Source organism: Humulus lupulus, chromosome 7 (genome assembly GCF_963169125.1).
Source record: "Humulus lupulus chromosome 7, drHumLupu1.1, whole genome shotgun sequence".
NCBI classification, from domain to species: Eukaryota; Viridiplantae; Streptophyta; class Magnoliopsida; order Rosales; family Cannabaceae; genus Humulus; species Humulus lupulus.
The window spans coordinates 200,717,814-200,745,614 of record NC_084799.1 but is presented as its reverse complement, the minus strand read 5'-3'; the positions used below and the strand labels follow the sequence as shown (position 1 = coordinate 200,745,614).

Sequence of the window (27,801 nt, the reverse complement as noted above, 5' to 3'; positions counted from 1 at the left end):
TATTAGATCTCTCCTTAAATTTTTAATCCCAAATAATCAAACAAGATTTCCAAAACATACCCTCTATCACAATTGGGGTGGTGAAACTCACAGATGAAATCCACATATGCTAAAAAGTATTTTACTCATCCCCAAAATCTCAAATTTGTAAACACAAAGTGTGTTAGACATTGTGCTCAGATTGGCAACTTTAATTTCCAAAATCGCAGCCTTTAAATTAAACCATGGCTCGTTTCAAATGCATAGCAGATGATACATACAACAACCACAGCAGAAAAATAACTCATTATAGATGTCAAGTCAATCTTCAATACTGTTAGAAATTTTTTGGGACATTTAATTGAATTATTATTATATTTTTAATTGTAAAACCCAAATTGTAAGCCTATGGCAGAAACTAATGTTAGAAAAGATTGAATGAAAATGAATATTGAATACAATTCTTAATAATCTTAAAAAATTCTCACCTGAATCATATCGACGCAAATCTAGATACCACTAGTAGCTGTCCTTGTTTAGCTTCAATTGATCCAACCTATCTTCCAAATATTCAAGCCGTTCTTCTCTTTGACTACCACCAATAAGTTCACCAACCTATATGAACATAGTAGTTTCAATTGAAAGAGCATTCTAATATCATCTACCAACTTTTCCACAATAAGATATGCATTGCACAACATTGTATCTATTTTGTCCACAATTTGGCTATGTATTTCAGTTCAACTAAACTCGGAATTTAATGTGATACAAATTGATGTTTGGATTGATTAGGCCATATTAGGCCAAATAAATCATATGTGATGTAATGAAGAATGGAGAAAAACAAGATTCACCATTCAGAGTCCATAGGCCATTGTCCCCAAATTTCAGGGAAGTCTCAGCAAGTTTTGCCTTATAACTTTTGAAGGGGAATAAAATATAGCAATAGAAAGTGGAGATTTGGAAAGTTAAAATCAATTAGATTGTTTCTCAACAAAGTTTGGAGTGTCATGTGCAAAATAAAATGCTCACGATAAATGTAGCTTTAAAGAAGCTGAGCCAAAATTTCGCTAAACTCAAACTTAGTAAGCATGCATACCTAATACATACAAATAATAGACTAAAAAAAAAAGAGCAACAAACCAACAAGCACCAGTCCCATACTAAATAGGAAAATTAAAAGAAATTATAATTTTATTTATGAAACTGCACTATTAAATGCCTTCGAACATGGACATAAGTTTTAGTGTTGCAGACAGAAATTTACAGAATGTGAAAGTTTGTTTTGCCTCTAGTTGTGGTATGGCTCATATGCACTTGTTGATATTGTTGTATTTGATGTGTCTTTATATCCAAACCACATAATAAATCACTATTGCATTACTCTTCTTTTTATTAATTTGTACTCTGTTGACTAACCACGACATTTTTAATTTTCACGATTAATTGTTGATTGTAATTTGAGCAGGAGCTTGGTTTTGCAGGATTTTCTATAATGAAAGACTTTGGATTTTGATTGATTTATTGAGGTATTTACTCTTCAAATGTGTTTATTCTCTATATTTAGGATTGTTTATTTTGGTTTTTTTTTTTCATTATGTGCTATAAGTTGAAGAGAATACATGTTTCAACTGAATTTTTGTAAAACTTTAATGTATGTAGAAAAATATATATTGTTCTAAGAGAACCCAATATAGAGTCAAGTGGAGGTTAATCCAATTCCATGTAATTAATACAATATGTTTAAGCTATAGCTACCTATAACTAGATTGATATTTACACATATTTAGTCCTATTTAAAATAGTATATTTGTTTTTTATCAAGAAAAAGAAGTCTTACTATTTTTACAAGTTTTGAGTTTCTCATAATAATATGTATATTTGTTGCTCTTTGTGATGTTATTTTTCTTTAATTACTTCCCATCCTTTTGTAATAGTCTATCAATTTTCTTGATGCAACTATTTTTCCTCAAGAAATATGGAGTCAGGTTTACCCAAGAAAAAATATGATATATTTCTAATTAAGATGTATGGTACATGTGTGTGTTTTTTTAGGGAAATTTATGTATATATGTACCATACATCAACTCTGAGCAAGCAATTTGCGTTCATTAAAAAAAATAGAAAGAAAAAAGTAGTAATGAGTGAATCAATAAAATTATACAATAAATAATAACCATAAGATTTATGTTATTCATTTTGTGGTTTTCTCTTTCATAAATATTTTATAAATGGTCAATATGCATAAACTTATAAATTTTTTACTAAATTTAATAACCAATAAAAGTAATAATTAATAAAATAAGTATAATAAAACAAATAATTAAATCAAATAAAAATAATTACTAAATTATATATAAAATTGAAATTAAATTGATTATTAATTACTCACTTAATTTATTAATTAATAAACTTTAATCTAATAAGTTATTGATGATTTATTTGTAAAACATGATAATTCATTGAAAAAATAATAATTCAAATAATAATTTCTTACACTGTGCAGTGTAATAATTAATAATTCAAATAATAATTTCTTACACTGTGCAGTGTCCTATAAAATGTCGATCGACAAGACTTGGATTAATAATTCAAATAAATTTTCTGATGAGTATGTTGCTGGAGCGTTTGCATTTGTTGAGAGAGCTCAGCAATTTGTGGATACAAGGGGACTAGTGAAGTGTCCTTGTAACAAGTGTATTAATATCGAATTGCAAACGATTGGTGTGCTAGAAAGTCATCTTTTTGAGAATGGTTTTCTACGAAGTTATACAAATTGGTACTGGCATGGAGAGGAGGAAATAATACCGACCAATAGAGTAGTCCACCAATGTCACGAGGACGAGATGATGGATGTTCTTAATGATATAGCACAACCTAACAATTGTGAAGATGATGAGAATGAGGTTGATGATGAGATACCACCAGCATCAGAATGCAGAGGTACTAGCCAATACTATAATGACTTATTTGCCGAGATGGAGTCTCCGTTATTCCCAGGGTGTGAAAAATACACATCTTTGAATTTCGTAGCTAAGTTGATGCATTTCAAAGTGTTGGGGAAAATTCCTAACAAAATTTTTGATGGAATCTTGGAGTTGTTAGAAGATGCATTCCCATCTCCAAATAAGATACCAAAGTCACATTATGCGGCGAAGAGGTTGATGAGGAAATTGGGTTTGGGTTACGAGTCAATCCATGTTTGTAAGCATGATTGTGCATTGTTTTGGAAGGAAAATGCTGGAAAACACAAGTGTCCAATTTGTGGGGAGGATCGTTGGGTGGATAAAAATACCAAGGGGAAGAAAGTGCCCCAAAAAGTTATGCGTTATTTTCCATTGACCCCTCAGTTGATGCGAAAATATGCGTCAAGGCACATTTCTCAACATATGAGATGGCATCATGAAGGGCGTGTTAAAGAAGATGGTATCATGCGTCATCCTGCAGATGGGAAAGCATGGAAGGATTTTGACCGTAGCAATCTAGCGTTTGCAATGGAACCTAGGAATGTGCGCCTTGGATTGGCTGCTGATGGATTCAATCCTTTTGGAAATATGAGTTTGTCTTATAGCATGTGGCCGGTTGTGTTAATGACTTACAACTTGCCACCGTGGTTATGCATGAAAGAGACTAACTTTATGTTGACTTTATTAATTCCTGGTCCACATTCACCTGGAAAAGATTTTGATGTTTTCTTAAGGCCATTGGTTGATGAGTTGAAGGAATTATGGGTGAGCGGTGTTCAGACTCGGGATATTGTTGATGGTAGTTTTTTTAAGCTTCGAGCAGCTTTATTGTGGACTATAAATGATTTTCCAGCGAGGAGTAGTTTTTCTGGATGGAGTGGTCAAGGTTACACTGCTTGTCCTACTTGCAATGTATCAACACCATCAGTTCGTTTGCAAAATAAGGTTGCATTTTACGGTCACAGAAATTTTTTACCAATGGGACACCAAATTAGAAAAAAGAAGAAGTTATATGGTTCAGTTGAGAAAAGACCACCTCCAGAGGAATTTAGCACTGAAGCTATTTTCACACAAATGAATTTTATGCCTGAATCTCTTCCTGGTAAGCATGTTAGCTACGGTGGACAAAAAAGGAAACGCACAAAAGAGCAAGTTGGTTGGCGTAAAAAAAGCATTTTCTTTGAGCTCCCATATTGGGCCAATATGAAGTTGCGACATAACCTAGACGTCATGCATGTTGAGAAAAATGTATGCGACAGCTTAGTTGGCACAATAGTCGGGTTGGAAAATAAGACCAAAGATACAATTAGCGCTAGAGTATATTTGGAGAAGATGAAGATAAGGCCAGAATTGCATCTGAGAATGGTAAATGGTCGAATGGAAAAGCCGGCAGCGAAATACACATTTATTCCTGAAAATCGCATAAGTTTTGTCGGTTTTTGAAATCAGTCAAATTTCCAGATGGGTTTGCATCTAATTTAAGGAAGAATGTGATTGAAAATGACAATAAGATTACTGGGTTGAAATCCCACGATTGTCATGTCATATTGCAACGTCTTTTGCCAATTGGTGTTCATTCATTCCTAGAAAAACCTATTGCCAAGACCATTATTGACTTGTGCACTTTCTTCAAGATTATTTGTGCTAGAACTCTGATTGTTTCTGATTTGGAGAAAGTGAAAACATCAATTGTTGAAATTCTTTGCGGACTAGAAATCATTTTTCCGCCAGCGTTTTTTGATGTTATGGTTCACCTAATGATACATTTGCCTCAAGAAGCAATAGATGGAGGTCCAGTACACATGAGGTGGATGTATCCCTTTGAGAGATACATGAAAAAATTGAAACATTATGTGCGTAATAAAGCTCGTCCTGAGGGGTCCATAGCTGAGGGTTATGTCGTCGATGAAGCATTGACATTCTGTTCTATGTACTTCAAAGGGGTGGAAACAAGGTTTAATCGTCCAGATAGAAATGTTGATGCAATTCCATCACTAAAGAAGTTGTCTGTGTTTCAATCTCAAGGTTGTCCGATCGGTAAGAAGACACTAACAACTTTGGACGATGAACTTAAAAAAACTGCTGAGTGGTACATTCTCAACAATTGCATTGAGATTCTCCCATATATTCAGTAAGTACTTTGATCACACTAACAATATATCTACTCTTCCATTTATCTTTCAAATTTTTTAAGTCTTTCATATTTTATATGTGTAGAGAGCACAAGCAGATCCTTTTATCTAGTGGTGCTGAAAACCTAGATCAATTACAGAAAAAGGAGTTCCCCATGTGGTTTTACAATAAGCTTTACAATCTTCGACAAGCAGGATCTGCAGAAGCTTCTGAAGAGTTATTCTCCTTAGCAAACGGCTCCTCTAATCTTGTTTCTTCATACACTGGGTGTATTGTCAATGGAGTTCGATTTTTGTGTTATGATAGAGATAAAAATTTGAAAACTCAAAACAGTGGTGTCTTAGTACCCGGAGTAGACAACAAAAATTTCTACGGGCAATTAGAAGAGGTTATAGTGATGTCATACCTTGCTGGTTGTTCTGTTGTATTATTTAAGTGTAAATGGTTTGATACAGATCCTACCAAGAGTAGGATGAAGCATGAAAATAATATAACCAGTATATTTACTAAGTTCGAGTGGTACAAAAATGACAAGTTTATCTTGGCAACTCAGGCAAAACAAATTTTCTATCTTGATGATTTGAAAAATGACCGGGATTGGAAAATTGTTGAAGAAGTTCATCATAGAAATGTGTGGGACACCCCAGCAGCTTATGAACAGTTGGATCCCATTGAAATAGATGTTATGCATGACACAATAACATCTGATTTCCAATTGTTTGTCGATCTTGGTCCGTTGCCAGAAATCAATTTTTGCCGTAGAGATCAATCGCCATATGTTGTCAATGTAGATACTCCTGTTGATCAAGAGGAAGGTGAAGAGGAAGAGGAAGAGGAAATGGTCGATGAAGAGGAAGAGGAGATGGTCGATGAAGAGGAAGAGAAAGAGGAAGAGGAAGAGATGGACTTAGAAGAAGATAATGTAGAAGAAAATGAGAATGATAGTGATAATGAATATTATAGTGATGATTAAGTTGTAATTTTTGCATTCAAAGATTGTTTGCACTTATTATTTATGGATAACCATATTATTTATGTTTATCTTTATTTGTCAACATTTTATTATATGCACACATATATATCATTATATCATTATTAGTTGGTATGTTGAGTTTAACTGTTAGAAATATATATTCTTAATTTTCGGTGATAAATAAAGTGTCTAGAATACCTCACATGAATCTTAAATGTCAGCAATCTATATTATTTTCGGTGATAGTGAATATTATAGTGAAGCTTATATTATTTTTACATTGAAAGATTGTTCAAATGTATTGAAATTTTATAATATTTAAATTTGATTGTACAAATTTATCAATGCATATATATCATCAATTTTTTTAGATATGTCTTCTGCGGTTATGCAACATCACGGAGGTGATGGTGGGGCAAATCCTCCTCCAGATCCAACGCAGATACAGGCTGATTGTGAGAGAGGTAACACATGCAATTATTTTTTTTGGATGAATATATTGAATTAATTTATTTATGTGTATATAATAATTATATGTATTTGAGAAATAATAGTGACGACTAAAACGAAAAGGCGCGGCATCAACAAGGGGTTTTCAACTCGAGAAGCTAGAGTTGCATTAGGTAGACCACTACCACTGGAGTGGGATGTTCGAGGGAAGACTTACAAAGAAATTGGTGATTATTCCCAACATTTCTCTAGAGAGATCGGCATTCTCATTCGACAATATGCCGATCCTGACTACGACCGATGGGATAAAGTACCCAGCGAAGTTAGAGATCGCATACTTCCTCGTCTAGAGGTAATTTATTTCTATAATTTTTTTATTGGGTTCACTTTAATATTAAATCTAGCTAATTTATTTTATTTTTTTGATTCAGGATGATTTATTCGACATTGGTCGAAGTCGATATGCCTCAGAGAACCTCCTCGGCATTCTTTTGGGCATTCAACGGTCGTGCGCTGATCGTTACTCGGAGTGGAAGAATGACTTGTCCACTCATTTAAAAAAGAATGGTCGAGCACATCCTCTTGATGGTTTGGTGGTGGAGAAATGGCAAAAGGCGCTCCAGTATTTTGATCGCCCTGAAGTGAAGGTATTCACAAAAATATTATTTTTTAATTTATTTTTGTTAATTTAACATATGGTTAACACAAGTTCTTTGCAGAGGCGTTTTGAGACTAACTCTGCGAACCGTGCAAAACAAAAACAGAGAAGCGTGCAGGGTTCACAGTCTACGCCAGCCCTTCGTTACAAGAAGGTACTTTCTTTTTTACATAATTTTTATTTATGTTTTTTTATAATGTTTTTTTTCTTAATTTTTTTCAAACTTCTTGTATTGTAGCGTGATTTACAAACTGGGTGTCTTGTTGGGGTTCCAGAGATTTGGATGGCGACTAAGTACATAGACGGGGAAGGTTGGGTGAGCAAGGCAGCGAAAGATAACTATGTAAGTAAATTTATATTTTATGATTTTCTTACTTTATTGTGTTGTAAATTCTAATATTCTTGAAAATTGTGTGATACAGGAAAAGATGATAGAGATACGTGACACTCTGCAGTCACAATCATCTACGAGCGCCTCTGCCTCGAGTACTATCCCGAGAGAAGATGATGACATTATTCTTGTTGAGACGATCTTTGGACGTCATCGAGGCTATCAGCCGGGTCTTGGTCGCAGGATTCGCACGAGGGCGAATTGTGAAGCGGCTGAGGTACCTCAACCAGCCCAACCACCTCCTACCGCACAAGACATGCAAGAGGTGAGGGAGCGACTCCGAGCCATAAAGGAGCACTTGGCTAGGATTGGTGGAGTCTCGGGATCTGGATCTTCTCAGCAAGGTCATGGTGCCGATCCTACAACACCTAGTTAAAAATATTTATATTTATGTATTTTAATTTTACTATGATAGTTACTTTGTTATAAAAATATTTATAGTAAAAATATAATTTTGTGCATGATTAAATTTCTCTTCTATTTCAAATCTTTTAGCAAAAAAATGTGTTAGTATATATATTGAATAATGGCATTTTTTTAAGTATATATAATAGTGCTTTAGGCATAAAAAAAAAGAAAAAAAAAGACTTTTAGCCACAATATGTTGTCGCAAAAAAGTAACATGTCGTCGCTAAATACCTAAATAATTTCAAAAATCAGAGGACATTCCTAACTAACAGCGACGAAAAAGTGGATCTTTTAGCGACCACATGTCGTTGCTAAAGGGAAATAGCGACGACATTTTTCATTTCGTCGCTAATTAAAACCAATTAGCGACCAGCATTTAGCAACGACAAATAGCGATGACATGGTAGTCGCTAAAGGAATTAGCGACTATATTTTGGGAATTTGCGACGACGTAAGTCGTCGCTAAAACCCCTTTTCCCTGTAGTGTGAAGAGAAAAAAAACTAAGCCTACACTTAATGTCTTTTTTAATCAAGTGAACTACAGCTATAACACTAAGAGAGTAATTATGGACAAAACAAGTGTTTCTATTATGCCACAAATAATAGATAGTAGTTGAGAACACAACCACCACTATAGAGGCTCGAATCCACTTCCTCATGTCTTCTATCCACCTGCACCAGTCCGAGAAGATTAGAGGCCATGTACAGCCTAACCAATCTTGAACCTGATGGACAACCTGCTGGGAGAAGCAACAGCCAAAAAACAGATAGTTAGAATACTTGTTATGGTCGATGTTCGATCGTTACAACAATTTTTACTAATATGCTTAGTACCTAAAGTTTTGGATTTGTACGAGGTATACTCCGAATTTTTTATATTGCCAAAAGTAATCAAACATAGTAAACCCTAATTCAGTTAGGGCTTCCCCGCTAGGTCTATTGATGAGATAATTGGGTACATCCGTGTCAAGTTTTTATTGGTCCAAACCATACTTATTTTTTTAAAAATTAATTTTAAATAAAAAATTAATGAAAAGAACATTTAAATTCATAAAAATAAAAAAATAAATCTCAAGAACACCAACAAATTTTATTCACATTCCATTTATAGCTGAAAAAGAAACTATACGCATGAGTTAAACCGTTTTTTATCAACAATTTTGATTGAATGTCAATAACATCATACTTAATATAAGAGACCAAGCTCCATTTGCTACTGATCATCCACTGTAAACTAGAGATGAAGAGATTGTTAAGATGAGAAAGCGTCTTTGACAATTAGATGAGCACATCTGGACTCATTCTATCACCACGAGATCTCAATGTGTATCCCACCACTACCTGATAATCCCGATGTTGGAGGACCGAGTTAGTAGGAGGTCTTATGTATGAGTTTTGTTTTATAGACTATTATATTTTCATCTTTAGGACAACTCTTCATTTGGATTGAGCAATCGTACTCTTATGTTTTTATTTAAATCATAAGAGCTTTTGCATATCTCTCTGTCTCCGAACCCCTAAACCCCATGTTTGGCGTCGAAATCTTTCCCTTGCCCAAAACCCCATGCCGGCATTGAGTTCTCACTGTCCCTAAAGCCGAAACTCCATTACTCAATCTCTCTCTCCTCTCTCATTCTTGATCAAGACATGCTCCTCTTTTACATGAATTCTCTAACCATCTCTTTAATTTATTTTTATATTAGCTTTGTAAAAGAAAAGCCTTTAATTAGTACTCATTTGTAAAAAATCTGATCTTCTATTTTTAATTTAATATTTAAAAAATTTATGAATTAAAATGTATTTTTAATAAATTTAAAAAAATAATTATGATTTGGACCAATAAAAACGGGGCACATGTCTGCCGCTAACAAAATTATAGTTTTACAATGTTTGGGTACTTTCCCTGCTAAAAATAAAAGATTGGGAGTATCCCACGTATAAATAAAAAACTTTAGGTAATTTTTTCCACACATATTCCTTTAAGTCACTACGAAAAATCTTAGTTTTAGTCACAACAAATTTTGTGACTAAAAACAAAAAATTTGTGACTAAGGAAAAATCATTATACCTATGTCATCACTAAAAAGTCCGTGGCTAAAAGTATTAGTCACAAAGATCACAATTTGTTGTCACTAAATGTATTTTTAGTCACAACAAATTTTATCACTAAAAATAATAGGTCGTGACTAAAACTATATTAGTGACAACTTGTGATTAAGTATGACTTTTTAGTCACAAGTAATTTTTTGTTGTTACTAAAAGTGGCATTTAGTCACACAAAATATATGTTGTAACTAAAAAGTTGTCACTAAATGTTACCTTTATTTGTAGTGAGTGTCTGGTTATACACTGAAAAAACATCTAAATTAATAGTTCTGGCATTTCAATATGTACACCTAGACTGAAAATTCATTTAGATTTCATTATAAATTCACGATTTCAAATCACTATGACAAACAGAGTGAGCCAATAGGTCATGCCTTTCTCATAAGGCCACATGTCATGGTCGTTCTCACACTAAATATATTGAGTCATCAATATGTTCCCCACACTTAGAGATCTTGACCTAAAATGTTTGGACTGTATTACGTATTTAATTTTTATAGTCTTATTTAAGTAATTTATTAGTCTTTTTTAATTGTTATTTTATAAATTAATATATATATATTACATATTCGATATAAGGTAGGGAGGGACGACTAAATTTAGTCTTCATTTACACATATTATTGATATAATAAATAACTTGCTTGTGTACGTGTTGATATATATATATATATATAGTTGCTATGATAAATTTGGAATTAGTTAAAGAAGGGGCGGGAAGGGTCATTTTTTAATTAGGCACAATATGTATATGTGTACTACCAAATTATATTAATGTGACATTAATGAGAGAAAAATTAAAATATTATATTATGAAAGAAGTTGTAGTATAGCTGGTTTAGTTAATTAGATGGGTTCCAAGATTATTTTGGTTATAAATACGTAACTAACATAGCAGAGATAATATATGCCTTGCATTGACACTACAAAAAAAAGTTCTATACCGAGAACGTTATACCGACAACATGTTCTCGGTATAGACATTTTAAATGCGCAGGACATTTTCGCGGTTCTGAAATAGGGTTAGTTCCTATACCGAGAACATGTTCTCGGTATAGGGTTTATAAATATGCCCAATAGCCGCGAACCCCCTTCTCCTTTCTCTCTGGTTTCCCTTTGGTTTCTCCACGCCGTCCGCCTCTCTCCGCCGAAAACCTCGATTTTCTTCCCAAAAATTTCAGTTTTAAGCCCAAAAATCTCCAAAGGTGAAGGAGTTTCTCTCTATTTGTTAAAGGTAAGGTTTATTTATTCATTTTATATATATATATTTATGAAATGGTAATGATTTTTTGTAATTTTTGTTTGAAGGTTGGGTGCGGTTTTTGTTGAACTACAGAGAGAAAGCTTGCAAGGAATTGAAGGTATTGGTAAGTTGTTTTTAATTTTTCTGTTTTTTTTTTAATTTCTTTTTTCAATTTTTGAATAATTTATGTTTTTTATATAAATAAAATAATATTAATTTTAATAAAAATATGAAATTATTATATTAGATAGAATGTATTTATTTTTAGGTTTTAAAAATATTAATTAGTAAAAATGAGATTAGGAATTAGAAAATTGTTATATGATTAATTAGTATTTTTTTTATTAAAATAGATTCTATGTTGTTTTGGTGAAATTTATGTGTATTAAACATATTAGTAAACATATTAAATATTTGAGTGTTAATTTGAAAATTTTGGTGCTAATGTTAGTATGTTGTTGTTGTCTTTTTTAATTTTTTTAGTTATGTTAGTAGTAAAAAATCAGATTTTATAAATATTAATGATTTTTTATTGTTAATTTTTAGTAGATTTTTGATATTTTGCTTAGAAAATTGAATAATTAATAAAATTTAGACTAATAATTATAAATTATATAGTCGTTTAAAATGTATTTGTATTGCTCTCTGCATGATTTGAGTCTGGATATTTTTTATGTGTTATTTGCAGGATTTTAAATTTTGGGGTAGATGAAAATATAGTCGTTATGCTGCCGAATTTTTTATAGAATTGTAAAATTTAGAGATCTTGTGAATATTAGTAGAAGTACTCAACAAAATTTCTAATTTAATAAATAGTGAATTGATAAGTAAAGTAATATATTTTAAAATTAAGATTAAAAAAAATTAACATTAACATTATGCAACTAAATTTTAATAAAAATAAACATTAATTAAATAATTTAAGTAATAATTAAATCCTATGGTAATTAAATAAATTTTAGACAAATCTTAGAAATTTTGTTTAAATTAATAAAACTATTCAATAAAGCATAAGTAAAATATGTAATTTAATAAATACTAAATTAATATGTAAAAAAATAATATTTGTTAGTTTTGATTAAATAAAATTAACAAATATATTATTAGAAAACCAATTTTAAACATAATTTTAATCATTATTAAAATTAAAATTAATATTTGAAGTTAGTAAAAAATATGTCAAAAAATTTAAATAATTTTAATAATATTTACACTCAAATATATTATAGTTAGATATCATAAAACAACATAATTAACTTCAAAGAGCATAAGACATTATAAAAACAATATTTAATTTTATTTGTTTATTTCTTTGGTAATAAGAGATTATTACCAAAGATATGATAGTGTGTTATTATCACCTAGTGATAATTTTTTATTTTTTTAGTGTTCATCACAAGAAGCCTTAGACCCGTTCAGAGAGGGTGAGTCATTGAATACTCTTAAATTTTCCTCTCTCTGAATTAGGACACACACACAACTTGATTGTAAGTTTGATGATTAGTGTTTCGTGCAGTGCTACATTCATACAATGTCGATCGACAAGAGTTGGATTAATTTGACAGATTGATTATCCAATAAGTATGAGGCTGGTGTGATGGATTTTCTCCAAAGAGCTCGGCAGTGCGTTGACTCAAGGGGATTGGTGAAATGTCCGTGTAGGAGGTGTGTCAACGTTGAATTTGAGACGATTTATGTATTAGAAAATCATCTCTTTGTAAATGGTTTTCTACGGAAATATACCAATGAGGAAAGTGATAGATCAAAATGATGAAGATGAAATGATGGATGTTCTCAATGATGTTATGCAAAATGACAATGACGAATACGAAGAGAATGAGTGCGATCAAGAGATACCTACAACGGACTACAGGGGTGGGCAACATTATAACGATTTGTTTGCTGAGATCGAGGCTTCATTATTCCCCGGGTGTCAAAATTACACATCATTGAATTTCCTAGTGAAGTTAATGCATTTCAAAGTGTTGGGAAAAATTCCCAACAAAATATTTGATGGAATGCTGGAGTTGTTACATGATGCATTTCCAGCCCCAAATAAGCTTCCAAAATCGCATTATGCAGCGAAAAGGTTGTTGCGGAAACTTGGATTGGGCTACGAGTCAATCCATGTCTGCAAGCATGATTGCGCACTGTTTTGGAAGGAACATGCTGGAAAAAGAAAATGTCCTGTTTGTGGGGAGGATCGATGGGTGGACAAGAACACCAAGGGAAAGAAAATGCCTCATAAAGTGATGCGTTATTTTCCTTTAACCCCTAGGTTAATGCGAAAATATGCATCGAGGCACAGTTCTCAACATATGAGATGGCATCACGAGCAACATATAAAATAAGATGGTGTATTGCGTCATCCTGCTCATGGGAAAGCTTGGAAGGATTTTGACCGAAATAATCCAACATTTGCAATGGAACCCAAGAATGTGCGGCTTGGATTGGCTACAGATGGATTCAATCCCTTTGGTAATATGAGTCTTTCTTATAGTATGTGGCTAGTTGTGTTGACGACATATAACTTGCCACCATGGTTGTGCATGCGAGAAACTAATTTCATGTTGAGCTTATTAATTCTGGGACCTCATTCGCCAGGAAAAGATTTTGATCTTCGACCGTTGCCACAAATCAGCTTTGAAAGTACGGGGGCTCCATTACAATTTTTTGAGATAGATAATGTTGCAATTGAGGAGGAGAGGGAGGAGGAAATGGAAGAGGAAGAGGAGGAGGAGGAAGAGGAAGTGGAGGAGGAGGAAGTTGAATATGAAGATGATGAAGAGGAAGATGAACACATAGAAACCGATGATGATAGTGAAGATTATTATAGTGATAATTAAGTGGTAATTTTATAATATGTTGAAGTAATTATTTTTATCAATAATTAATTTTATATAGTCATTTTTAACCGATAAATGTAATTTTAATATCGATTAATTTCACAGATATGGCTGATGTTATTGCTCGATCTCACGGGGGTGCAGGTGGAGGATGTGATCCTCCACGTGGACCGTCAGATATCCCAGCTGATTGTGAATGAGGTAATACTTTACACATTGATATACTCCTTAAATTTTAACAATTAATCCATATTAATTTTAAAATATTGAATTTGCATACAATAGCCTCGAAACAAACGTGGACGCCATAAAGGATTGAACACGCGGGAAAAAAGGGAATAGTTGGGGCGTCCTCTCCCACATGAGTGGGATGTGCGGGGGAGAACATATAAAGAGATCGGAGATTACAGCTCAAATTTCTCAAGAGAGCTCGGATTACTTGTTCGACATTACACAGATCCGGACTGTCCTCAATGGTCAAAAGTACCGAATGCCTCGAAACAAAGAATACTTGCACATTTGGAAGTAAGTAGTTTATGTATTTTTATGTTAACTCTCATTTTATGTTATATATCATATTTACTAATAAATGTTTGTAAATTAGGATGATTTGTTTGGTATTGGGCGTACTAGATATGGAGAAGGGCATATGCCTGGGATCTTGAGAGGCATTGATACTTCGTGTGCAAAAAAGTATTCTGACTGGAAGTACAATATTAAAGAGCATTTAACGATTAATGGGCCACAAAATCGTTATGGTGGTTGCACGGATACGCAGTGGCAAAAAGCCATTGAATTTTTCCGATGCCCAGAAATTACGGTAATAATTTCTTACTAAACTTAACTATCTTAATTAAATATATTACTAACGATAACTTTTTTCAGAAACGTTCTGTGGTCAACAAGGAAAATAGGAAGAAACTGAAAGAGCTTAGCTATGGAGGTTCTCAGTCAATCCCAGCGCTGCGCTATAAAAAAGTTAGTTAATTAATTATTTTTTAGTTTGTTTTTCTTATTTACGTTTAATTATTAATTTTATAAAAATATATGTACGTGACAGCACAATTTAGAGACTGGGCAACTTGAGCCCATCCCGGATAGCTGGATGGATACTCACCATAAATCAGGCACAGGGTGGGTGACAGAGAGAGCCAAAAATACTTGGGTACGTTAAGTTTTTTTTAACATTTTTCAAAATTTTAATTGTTTGTTTACAAAACATAATTACATTATACATTGTATCATAGGAGGGCTTGCGTGCATATCGCGACACACAGCAGACACAGACAACTGATACTGAGAGTTCCACACCAGTTTCGAGTGCGCCTGAAGATGAAGACATATCTTCGGTACAAACTGTCTTCGGAAAACGACGGGGCCACCAGAAAGGATATGGACGTATCCTTAACATAAGGGACCGAACTCCATTTGATTTTCGTCCTTCACAAACTAGAGATGAAGAGATGTCTGAGATGAGAGAGCGTCTTCGACAGTTAGAGGAGCATGTTTGGACTCATTGTATCACCCCGGGATCTCAATGTGCCCCACCACCACCCGATGATCCCGATGTTGGAGCACCGACTCAGTAGGACTTATGTATGAATTTTATTACAATGGACATTATCATGTTTAAAACAACTCTTTATTTTGATTCAGCCAACATACTCTTATGTTTTTATTTATATGTTTAATATAAGTGTTTTAATTTTATTCTATTGTTTTATATTTAATTCAAATTAAATAAATAAATAAATAAGGGAATAAATATATCAAATATAAAAAAAAATTATGGTTTAGTCTATACCGAGGACATTGTCCTCGGTATATTCCATTAAGATGACAAATTTGGGTTGGTTGTGCCGAGGACATTTTTCACTCTATACTGATGAAATTGTCCTCGGTACAACCTATACCGAGAACATGTTGATTTTCATCGGTAGACGTTTACTTCTACTGACGCGGCTGTACCGAGGACTTACTGCCGACGACATGTTCTTGGTATAAGGTCTACCGAGAACATTTAGGCTTATACAGATGACATTTGTTCTCGGTATAGACCTTGTTTTTTGTAGTGTGAGTGAATCAATCAAGTTAATAAGTTGATAACTCAAGATGAGTGGGTGCAGTACTAACGATTACATAGCGTTCAGGCGGTGCAGCGATGGGAAATATCTGAGCGCCAACATGATCGGTGGGCTAGCATATCTACAGTTCACTACGACTATACTCTCAGACAAGAACGTGAAACATGAGATAATTCACGTTAACAATGACTTTGTCCGAATAAAATCCATAGCCAATGGACTTTTATGGAAGCACAGCAGCGGATCCAACTGGGTCTTTGCCTCTGGTGACCCCAATAGTCACCCCGACTCTGACCCCAACATGTTGTTCCTTCCCATTCAACTCGACGAGAACGGCATGTCATACCGCAGTAAAGGAAACTAGATGTTCTGCAAGAGTCGCTCTCCGGATGGCAAGAAGGAGTGTTGTAATGACCCACCTACTCTAGACTTTTGGACCATTAACGAAACTACACATACAAATCCTTAATAAAACTTACATTTGCGAAAATACCATAACTTTATTGGAAACTTGTAGAAATAAGAGTTACTTTCATAAAATATCAAGTAGGATATGGGATCCCATTGTCTTTAAAACAAAACATAATTTAAAGTGAAAAGGAGTTACATAGAAAGTGTGGAAAAATACATGTAAAACCATAAAAAAGGTAAAACAAGACTACATCCTCGAAAATCGAACTCTAGACTCCTTGACTCCATTCACCACTGATACACATTCTCCCAAGCATCCATGAATCTTACCGCCACTATAGCTATTTTCCTGCACATATAAACAAAAAGGAATGAGCCTAATGCCCAGCAAGGAAAAATCTAACACATAGTTCATATACATAATTTCATAAGAAACATAAAAACTTAACATAACACTTTATCATACACATACTATAAGGGCCATTATTACTTGGGGTCCCATAGACTAATCAAGTCATATGCCCATTAGATTAGTGGGGTCCTACTAGCTAAGTAGGTCATATGCCCATAATCTATTTGGGGCTTGTTAGTCAAATGGGTCATATGCCCAAGCCTATCATACATATTTCATAACATATTTCATAGCATAAAACATAAGATAACATAAGCATATAACATATAGATTCTATCCTATTTTCCTTACCAAAGTTACCGGGATATGAGGACAAAGTTGGGACTTTTGGAACACTCCTAAAACCATATATAACAGGGTGAGTAGATTTGAAGAAAAAGAAATGAAAGGAATGGAAGGACTAAACCTTGAGAAAAATACTTACCAAAACCTTTCTGCTCAAGAACTTAGATTTCCTAACCAAAATAAAGATTAAGGTTAGAGGCTGAGTAGAAGACTATGAGAACATAAAAGAACAAGTACAGAAATGAACTAGAGTTTTGGGTTACCTTGAAGAATTGTAAGGCCAATCTACACCTCAAATCGAAATACTATAAAACCTTACTTCCCCAAGTGTTTGATAAGCTTATGGTGATCAAGCTTATGATTTCCCCACCCAAGTGTTTAACTCTCACACTCTCCTAGCACTTGCAGCCTCTGAACTTAGAGTAAAAGGTGAATAATGGCTGGGTAATAGGTCCTATTTATAGAGTTTAGGAATGAAAGGATCTTAATTTTACTTGAATAAAAATAATAGCTTTTTAGGTGAAAATAATTTGAATAATCGTTCAGCAGAGGCTGAAGACTCGTTCAAAAAGGTACTGGACTTATCAAGAGGTTGAATGGATGAATGGAAAACAAATTCAAAATGTTTCAAAATATGCTGAAGGAGGCGATATATCGCCCCCTGTAGGCGATATATCGCCTGGGCCAGTATGCCCAAGGCTGTCGTGCATCGTCTCGTGTTTTCCGTATCTACGTGCTGCGATATATCGGCACACGCTGATTAATTAAACACGAAATTACACATTTTTAGCTAAGTTTGAATGGAGTAAACAGCCTTGACTAAGCCCTCAACGTATTCAAAGCTGCTGACTGACCTTATAGCATTCAAACTTTTACCCTTATTAAATTTAATCCTCAAAATACTTAATCCTTAATCATCCATACATAACATGTGCTTAAAATCCTATTGGTCCTTATCTAAACCTTATAGTATAATAAATATTATCCTTAATATCAGTCATATAATGAAACCTTAGGTTAACATTAATATTCTTAAACTATAGGTTAAACTTAGAAAATCTACAAGTACTACTATGAGTGTCCAAATAATTCCCGGTCTGAACCAAAAATCCACAGTTACAAAGATAATGCTATAAATACTATAATACTACTATCTAACTAGCTAAGTAAAGTTCTTGGACTCTACAAGTGTCTTATTGCCTCTGCTGCCGACATGTCTGATATTGCCAAGTTCGAGCTGGTCGATATCCCAGCTGCTGCTACTTAATTAAAACTACAAGTACTAATGTTGTGTGTGTCCTATAATAAGGGGTCTACCTATTATGTCCATCCATCCATCGATCTCATCTATATAGCTAGATTAGATTGCATAATATTATATTGACTCTAGGAGAGGGGTATCTTCTTTAATTAGTATCATCTGTATTAAATAACTAAGCTCATTATTAGACTAGTATACTACGTACATACGTACGTGCTATAGCTAGTCAGGGCTTAGTTCTTCCTTGTGTTGTGTACCTTAATTATTTATATTATTACAAGCATTCATGTTGTTTAAAGTTTGCATCCATGGATCTACAACTTCTTATAATTTATAATATATTATGATTAGTTACCAATATTTCCACATTGTTTCCATGATCTACAACTTCAAATTATTTCCATGTTGTTTTTTTGGCATGTTTTGAATTGAGCCAAGAATTGCTAGCAGCCCTAGTTGGAAAGGAAAAGAATAAAAATGAAAGATGCTTGCTGCTTGTTCCAATGTATATAATCTATATGATAAAATATATTTGATATAGATTGAAAAATTATGGACAATCTTATTGATATAACCCATGTTGTGACTATGAGGACCACCACACTTGTTGTTTTGCTTATCTTTCTACTTTCTCTTAATTTCTTCCTGTAATGAAAAAACTGTCCTACAGTCTTGGAGAGTATTTTTAATGCTATATACTGTCCATTAGATAGCCTACCCTGAAGAAGCAGTACATGGAATAATATGCAAGGAGAATGAGTGAAATCTCAATCAAGATATTGATCAAATATCTTTTTGATATATAGTTCATAGAGTAATTTATTAAAACATGTAGAGCCAAGACCAGAGATCACAACAACTTGCACAAACACAATTTGATCAAAAGAAACAGTCACAAGAACAAACCAGTTAGAAGAAACACACAAGAAATCAAACCAGTTAAAACACAACACCAAGAATTACGTGGTCCTAATTAGAGTCAAAACTGAGAACTCTAAGCTACATCCACGGGCAGCCACTTTTATTAGAAAGTCAACAAAACCTTCTATAGCAGCTGTCCTATATTCGTTTCCAGCTCCACCATAAACCAGAAATCTATACCCAAAATTAGCTTTGCAGCACCCAAATCTTTCATCTCAAATTCTTTTTTCAGTTCAGCCTTTACCCTTTCAATTTCTCTCTGTAATTTCAGCCAGAGTATATTCAGTATATACTCTGTAATTTCTATTAGAGTATAAATGTCCCCTAGAAAAAAAATTATTGGATAATAACATCTCAATTATCCCCAGAAAGAAAAAATTCAATTATGGAAAAAGTACCATTTAATCCCATATATTAAGAAAATGATCAAAACTTACTGTTGTATTGTGTGAAATAGGTACACTCTCCTATCCATTTTGTCAAAATTTACTAAGTCATACTTAAAATTCCTTTAAAGTAAATGTGTGTATATATTTTATCCCCAAATTTTAAGATCGAATTAGATAAATTTTGGATTTCAAAGGCTGTTTTAATATCTATTGACAAATTTCAATTTTGTATTAATCTTTTAGGTATTGATTATATTCTTTAGGTTATGGATCGAATTGGCAAGGAGCATTGCAAAGTTAATTTGCAAGAGGTACGAAATTTTTTCTTTTAACTCTTATTATTAATATCTTAAAAATGTTAGAGGAGTTTGAATATCTTAAATATTCATCCATAGAGAAGTAGGTTCTGAGATTAAAATTGTGTGATGCGGTAATAACGGAAGGTTAAAAGCTTGTGTGTATTAGAGAAGTAGGTTCTGGAAAATTTGTTTGTGTGCTGCGGGTATATAAGGAAGAAAACTTATTGTGTGTTGTTTGAATTTTTTGACTTGGTATTGATAGATGGTTAGGTAAGCTTTTATAATTATAGATTAGATTTTTCATTATATGTATAGATTAGATTTTTCAATTAGTCATATTGTTTTCATTATTTCCATATGTATAGATTAGATTTAATTGCCATAACCCAAGCTAAAATCTTGTCTTTGATCCAAAACCAATTAGTTAGTGGCTACCATTTTAGAATATGATTTTTAAATTAAAAACAACACTAGAATCTAGACTATTTGGACCATTAACGAAACTATACATAAAACTTACATTTTTACGAAAATAACAAAATTTATTGAATAACTTGAAAAATAAGAGTTATTTACAAATAAACAGAATACTAAGAAGGATTTTGGGATCCCATTGTCTTTAAAACAAAACATGATTTAAAATAAAAGACATTACATAATAATGCGGAAAATACACATAAAAACCATAAAAACATAAAAGGAGACTATATCCTCGAATCGAATAACGCTCGGCCCCTTGACTCCATCCATCATCGATACACATCCTCCAAGCGTCACGAATCTTACCGCCTCTAAGCTTATTTTCCTGCACATAAACAGAAAGGAGTGAGCCTAATGCCCAGTAAGGAAAATCTAACACAAAGTCATATACATAATTTCATAAGAAAACATAAAGACTTAACATAATACATATAACATACACTTATTATAATGGCCATTATTACTTGAGGTCCCATAGACTAAACAAGCATATGCCCATGGAATTAGTGGGGTCCTACTAGCTAAGTAGGTCATATGCCCATAATCCATTTGGGGTCTTGTCAGTCATATGGGTCATATGCCCAAGCCTACAAACATACATACATATCATAACACATTAATAACATAAAACATATAGATAACATAAGCACATAACATATTGATTCTAGCCTATTTTCCTTACCAAAGTTACCGGGATATAATGGACTGAGTTGGGACTTTTTGGAACACTCCTAAAACCATAAGAAAGAGTGAGTCTAAAGAAAGGAGATGAAATGAAATAGATGGAAAGACTAAACCATAAAAAAACATACTTACCGACTTATATGCTTAAGAACTTGGATTTCCTAACCAAAATAAGAATGAGGTTAGGGGACTGAGTAGAAGGTTTTGAGAACGGAAATAACATGAAATAAATGAAATAGAGTTTCGGGTTTACCTCAAAGATTTGCAAGATCAATCTATCCTCCTCCGAAATACTATAGAACTCACTTCCCAAAGTGTTTGATAAGCTTATGATGTTTAAGCTTATAGTTTTTCCCAAACCAAGTGTTTACACTCTCACACTCACTTAACACTAGCAGCTTCTGAACTTAGAGCAAATGGTGAATAATGGCTGGGTACTAGGTCCTATTTATAGAGTTTGGGAATGAAAATATCTTGATTTTACTTGAATAAAAATAATGGCTTTTTAGGTGAAAATCATTTGAATAATCGTTCAGCAGAGGCTGAAGACTCGTTCAGAAGATGCTGGACTGTTGAAGGAGTTTGAATGGCTGAAAGGAAAAGAATTCAAAAGTATTTGAAAACATGCTGGTGGAGGCGATATATCGCCCCCTATAGGCGATATATCGCCTGGACCTTTGTTCCCGAGGCGACCGTGCATCGATTCGTGTTTTCCGTATCTACGTGCTGCGATATATCGCCCCCTATAGCTACGATATATCGGCATACGCTGAATATTTAAACACGAATTTACACATTTTTAGCTAAGTTTGAATGGAGTAAACAGCCTTGACTAAGCCCTCAACGTACTCAAAGCTGCTGACTGACCCTATAACATTCAAACTTTACCCTTATTTAATTTAATCCTCAAAAATACTTAATCCTTAATTACCATTCAAAACATGTGCTTAAAATCCTATTGGTTGATGTCTAAACCTTATAATATAATAATATAATCCTTAATATCAGACACATTAATCAAACCTTAGGTTATACTTAATATTCTTAAACTATAGGTTAAACTTAGAAAATCTATAAGTACTACTATGAGTGTCCAAATAACTCCCGGTCTGAACCAAAAATCCATAGTAACAAAGATAGCACTTAAACATACTATAATACTACTAAACAATTAGCTATGTAAAGTTCTTGGACTCTACAATTCTCCCCTACTAAAAAGAATTTCGTCCTCGAAATTTACTTACCAAATAACTCCGGATACCGGCTCTGCATGTCCTCTTCCAACTCCCACGTTGCCTCGCGTTCAGAACTATTGCTCCATAGGACTTTAACTATAGGAAAGCTCTTGGACCGTAACTGCTTCATCCCCCTATCTAGGATGCTAACCGGTCGTTCCTCGTAACTTAAGTCTTTCTGGAGCGCTATGGTATCGTACTTGAGGACGTGAGATGGGTCTGACACATACTTGCGTAACATCGAGATGTGGAAGACGTTGTGACTATCGGCTAGTGCTGGCGGTAGGGCTAGTCTATACGCAACTGGTCCCACTTTGTCCAATATCTCAAAAGGACCTATGAATCGGGGACTGAGCTTGCCTTTCTTCCCGAACCGCTTGACACCCTTCATAGGAGATATCTTCAGGAAGACTTGATCTCCAACTTGGAACTCCACATCGCGTCGCTTGGTATCCGCATAGCTCTTCTGACGGCTTTGAGCAGCAAGCATACGCTGTCTAATATGCGTTACTGCTTCTTGAGCTTGCCTAACAGCTTCGGGCCCTGGAAGCTGCCTTTCTCCTACCTCGTCCCAGTGCAACGGTGATCGGCACCTTCTTCCATATAGCAACTCATAAGGTGCCATCTCGATCGTCGACTGGTACTGTTGTTGTACGAGAACTCGATCAGCGGTAAGTACTTGTTCCACGATCCTCCAAAGTCAAGTACACATGCGCGTAGCATATCCTCTAAGATCTGAATCGTACGCTCTGACTGCCCATCTGTCTGAGGATGGAAAGCTGTACTAAGACTTAACTTAGTACCCATGGCTTGCTGTAAGCCTCTCCAAAATCTTGACGTAAACACTGATCCTCTATCTGATACTATCGTCTTGGGGATTCCATGCAATCGTACAATCTCTTGGATGTAGATGTCTGCATATTGGTCTACCGTATAAGAAGTCTTAACATGCAGAAAATGAGCCGACTTGGTTAGTCTATCTATGACTATCCAAGCAGAATCATGCTGCTTATTTGTCTTTGGCAGACCCGTCACGAAGTCCATGGCTATATCGTCCCACTTCCACTCCGGTATGCTAAGCGGTTGCAATAATCCTACAGGCCGCTGATGCTCCGCCTTCACTTGCTGGCATACCATACACTTAGATACATACTCCGCTATGTCCTTCTTCATCCCTGGCCACCAATAGACTGCCTTGATGTCATGAGTCATCTTGGTAGACCCTCGATGAACCGAGTATGGGGTGCTGTGCGCTTCTTCTAGGATCGTCTTCTTAATACTTTGATCGTCTGGCACGCATACCCGATCCTTATATCTCAATAAACCTTGACTGGATATTGAGAAATCTGTAGTCTTGCCTTCTCTGACTACATCCATGTGCGTTGCTAGCGAATCATCATGTCTCTGACCATTCCGTATGTCTTCTAGCAGATTCGATTGGATAGACAAGTTAGCCAACTTGCCTACAACCATTTCTATTCCGGCACTGATAAGCTCCTGCTGTAGCGGCTTTTCTATTCCGGATAAGGCTGCTAAGTTCCCATAACTTTTTTGGCTAAGTGCATCAGCAACTACGTTTGCCTTCCCCGGGTGGTATAGGATTTCACAGTCATAATCCTTTACTAATTCCAACCACCGGCGCTGCCTCATGTTGAGCTCCTTCTGCGTAAAGAAGTATTTTAAACTTTTGTGGTCCGTGTAAATCTCGCACCGTTCTCCATAAAGATAATGGCGCCAGATTTTTAACGCAAAGACCACCGCTGCCAACTCCATATCGTGAGTTGGATAGCGTTGTTCATACTCCTTTAACTGACGTGAGGCGTAGGCTATCACCTTGTCATTTTGCATCAGTACACATCCCAATCCTAACTTTGATGCATCACAGTAGACAACGAACTTGTCATTGGGTGTTGGGACACTAAGTACTGGTGTTGAGCAAAGCTTATCCTTAAGCAACTGGAAGCTTTCCTCACACTTATCATTCCAGTTAAACTTTTGTTGCTTCCGGGTCAGGTTGGTGAGTGGAGTGGCTATCTTAGAAAAGCCCTCTACAAACTTTCTATAGTAACCTGCTAGCCCTAAGAAGCTTCTTACTTCCGATGCGTTCTTTGGTCTAGGCCAATCCTTCACGGCCTCTACCTTCGATGGATCCACTGAAACTCTGTCTTTTGATATGATGTGCCCGAGGAACGCCACTTGTGAGAGCCAAAACTCGCATTTCTTGAATTTCGCGTAGAGTTGGTGCTCCTTCAATCGCGTCAAAATCATCCTCAAGTATTCCTCGTACTCCACTTCATCCTTGGAGTAAATTAAAATGTCGTCGATGAACACAACGACGAATTTATCCAAGTAGTCCTTGAAGACCCTATTCATTAAGTCCATAAACGCGGCTGGTGCGTTAGTAAGACCAAAAGACATAACCAAGAACTCGTAATGTCCATAACGAGTCCTAAAGGCTGTCTTAGGGATATCTTCTCCCTTTACCTTGAGCTGATGATACCCGGACCGTAAATCGATCTTAGAAAATACAGTCGCGCCTCGGAGTTGATCAAATAAATCATCAATCTGAGGTAGCGGGTATTTGTTCTTAATTGTTACTTTATTCAGCTCACGGTAGTCTATGCACATGCGCATACTTCCGTCCTTCTTCTTCACGAATAGTACCGAAGCTCCCCATGGTGAATGGCTTGGCCTAATGAAACCCAAGTCTAGGAGTTCTTGTAGCTGCGTCTTTAACTCCTTGAGTTCCGTAGGTGCCATCTGGTATGGTGCCTTAGAGATAGGCTCGGTGCCCGGTACTAATTCTATCGTGAAGTCTATTTCTCTAGTTGGCGGCAATCCTGGCAAGTCATCGGGAAATACTTCTGGAAATTCTTGTATGACTCGAACATCTCCAACTTTGAGTGATGTCTCCTTCTCCACATTCGTGATGTTGGCTAAGAATGCTTGGCATCCTTTCTCCATCATTCTCTGAGCTTTGAGAGATGACACTAACGGTGTGCGTAGTCCTGAAGCTTGTCCCATGAAGCACAGTTTCTGGCCGTCAGGAGTATCGAATGTCACCTTCTTGCGTCTGCAGTCGATCGTTGCGCTATGCCGTGCTAGCCAATCCATGCCTAGTATGAAGTCGAAGTCTTTGATCACTTGCTCTATCAGGTCTCCTTCTAGTTCCTTGTCCTCAATCTTGATTGGTACGCCTCGTACAATTCGTGATGATAGAAATACTTTGCTCGAAGGCAACTCGGTTGCAAACCTAGTTCTAAATCTTTCACTAGGTTTGTCTAGTTTATCTATCATTCCTAACGAAATATACGAATGGGTGGCTCCCGAATCAAATAATACATGACACAATTTATTGAGGATGGAAACCTGACCTGTGACCACCTTGTTGCTAGCATCCGCCTCTCCTTGGGTTAAAGCAAAAACCCGAGCATGAACCATCTTTTCGTCCTTCTTTCCTTCCGGCTTTTGCTGAGGACAGTCTCTTTTACGATGCCCTTCTTGACCACAGTTGAAACATTCCTTGGTGTTGGCACGGCATTCTCCGGGGTGCTTCTTCTGACATTTGGCACATGGCAGGTATTCCACGTAGCCCGACCTATTTCCCCCATTATTTGGTTGTGCCCTTTTATTGTTGTCGGCTTGCTTGTTGTCAGGATGCCTTCTCTTCTGTCCGTTACCGTTGTTGTTGGACTGACTGTTGCTGGACTGATTGTTGTTCCGACTGGCCTGAGGTTGGCTCTGCTGTCTAGGTTTCGACTTGCTGGCTTCTTCTTTGCTCACGTTGGCTTGCAACCTTTCTACTTCAATTGCCGTCTCAAGAACGTCGGCATATGAAGTGTTTCCCGGGTTTGCTAGTTTCACCCCCATCTCAATCTTTGGTCGGAGTCCTCTCACGAATTTGTTCACCCTCAGATAATCGGTCTAACTCTGCCGCGAACTTGGCTAAGCGATCAAACTGACGAGCATATTCCGCCACTGTTAAATTCCCTTGCTTTAGATTGGTGAACTCCTCAACTCTCGTAGCAAGTACCGCTGAATTGTAGTACTTCTTGTGGAAGAGCTCCACAAATCGGGTCCACGTCATGGTGGCAGCATCGTGGGATTGCTGGACCAAATCCCACCATATCCTGGCATCTTTCTTGAGTAAAGACGAGACGCAGGATATGCGGTCAGCATTACTGAGGTTCATGTGGGCTAGGATCGGCTCCACATTCCTTAGCCATTCTTCTGCTTCAAAGGGGTTCGTAGTCCCTTCGAAGTTCGGAGCATGCTGCTTGCGAAACCTCTCGTACACTGGCTCCATGTGCTGTACAGGATATGGAGCGTAGTTCGTCATAGGCCATCCCCCATATGGACCAACTTGTTGGGGTGCTGGGGCCATTGGCTGTGGCTGCGGCTGCGGCTGTGGCGGAGGCTGAGGCTGAGATTGAGCCTGTTGGCGTTGTTGCTGCAGAAGTTCCTCGACTTGCTGTCGCAGTCTGGCAATCTCTGCAGTGTTGTCAGCTGGCTGTGCCGGTGCGTTGCGGCGAGCAGTAACACGCACTCTCCTTCGACGAACGGTAGGGATCGCATTGGTTGCTGGAACATCGTTGGAAGCGTTCCCGTTGGTGCGAGCAGATCTTCGGAGAGACATCGTAGCAGAGTTCTAACAGTTAAAAGAAACATGTTAGAACTTTTTCCTAATAGGCTCTAAGGCAAAAACTTATTCTAAAACAAACATATCTCGGACCTATTTATTATGACTTCTTATGAAAGATTATATAGGTCTTTATTATTATTAGAGTGAGTTTCTAAACTTAGAAAAACAAGTCATCTTTATTTTCTAAGTGTGTTTCTAATAATCCTATATGACTTAATTCTCAGGCTCGAAACTTATCTTTGTTCCAAAGTTAACCATATTGAGGGAGGGCTGGGATCAGTAAAATCGTTCCCACTACTAAGGCCCCCTAACTCTCAATAAGGAAACCAGGTTCATTGATTTGTATCCACCCTCACCGAACTTAGTCATTATTCATTTTATTTAGTATTCATTATGATTGTAAAAAAAAAAATCAAACTCACACATGATATTCAAATAGCATGTTTATTCATTTGGAAAAACAATTTCACTTATTACAATCAAAATAAAACAAACATTTAAAAAAAAACTTCTAATCTAAAAATCGGGATCTTCTACATCCGATCC

General features: G+C 35.6%; 2 protein-coding genes across 3 annotated transcripts; both read left to right on the top strand.

Moving 5' to 3' along the window:
* Positions 1-1,444: 1,444 nt before the first annotated feature.
* On the top strand, positions 1,445-8,389 carry LOC133789115 (uncharacterized). 2 transcript variants are annotated; one of them, XM_062226831.1, is made up of 6 exons: positions 1,445-1,508; positions 6,423-6,515; positions 6,606-6,853; positions 6,933-7,148; positions 7,266-7,313; positions 7,398-8,389. In XM_062226831.1, the coding sequence occupies exons 2-6, from the start codon at positions 6,425-6,427 to the stop codon at positions 7,554-7,556; spliced, it is 762 nt and encodes a 253-aa protein (XP_062082815.1). In that variant the 5' UTR covers positions 1,445-1,508; positions 6,423-6,424; the 3' UTR covers positions 7,557-8,389. The 2 variants fall into 2 exon arrangements, with proteins under 2 accessions (XP_062082815.1, XP_062082816.1); XM_062226832.1 differs by lacking the exon at positions 1,445-1,508 and having other exon boundaries at positions 6,173-6,515; positions 7,435-7,487.
* LOC133792580 (uncharacterized) lies at positions 2,541-6,051 on the top strand. Its single transcript, XM_062230487.1, has 3 exons — positions 2,541-4,047; positions 4,395-5,076; positions 5,163-6,051. The coding sequence occupies exons 1-3, from the start codon at positions 2,541-2,543 to the stop codon at positions 6,049-6,051; spliced, it is 3,078 nt and encodes a 1,025-aa protein (XP_062086471.1).
* Positions 8,390-27,801: the final 19,412 nt, after the last annotated feature.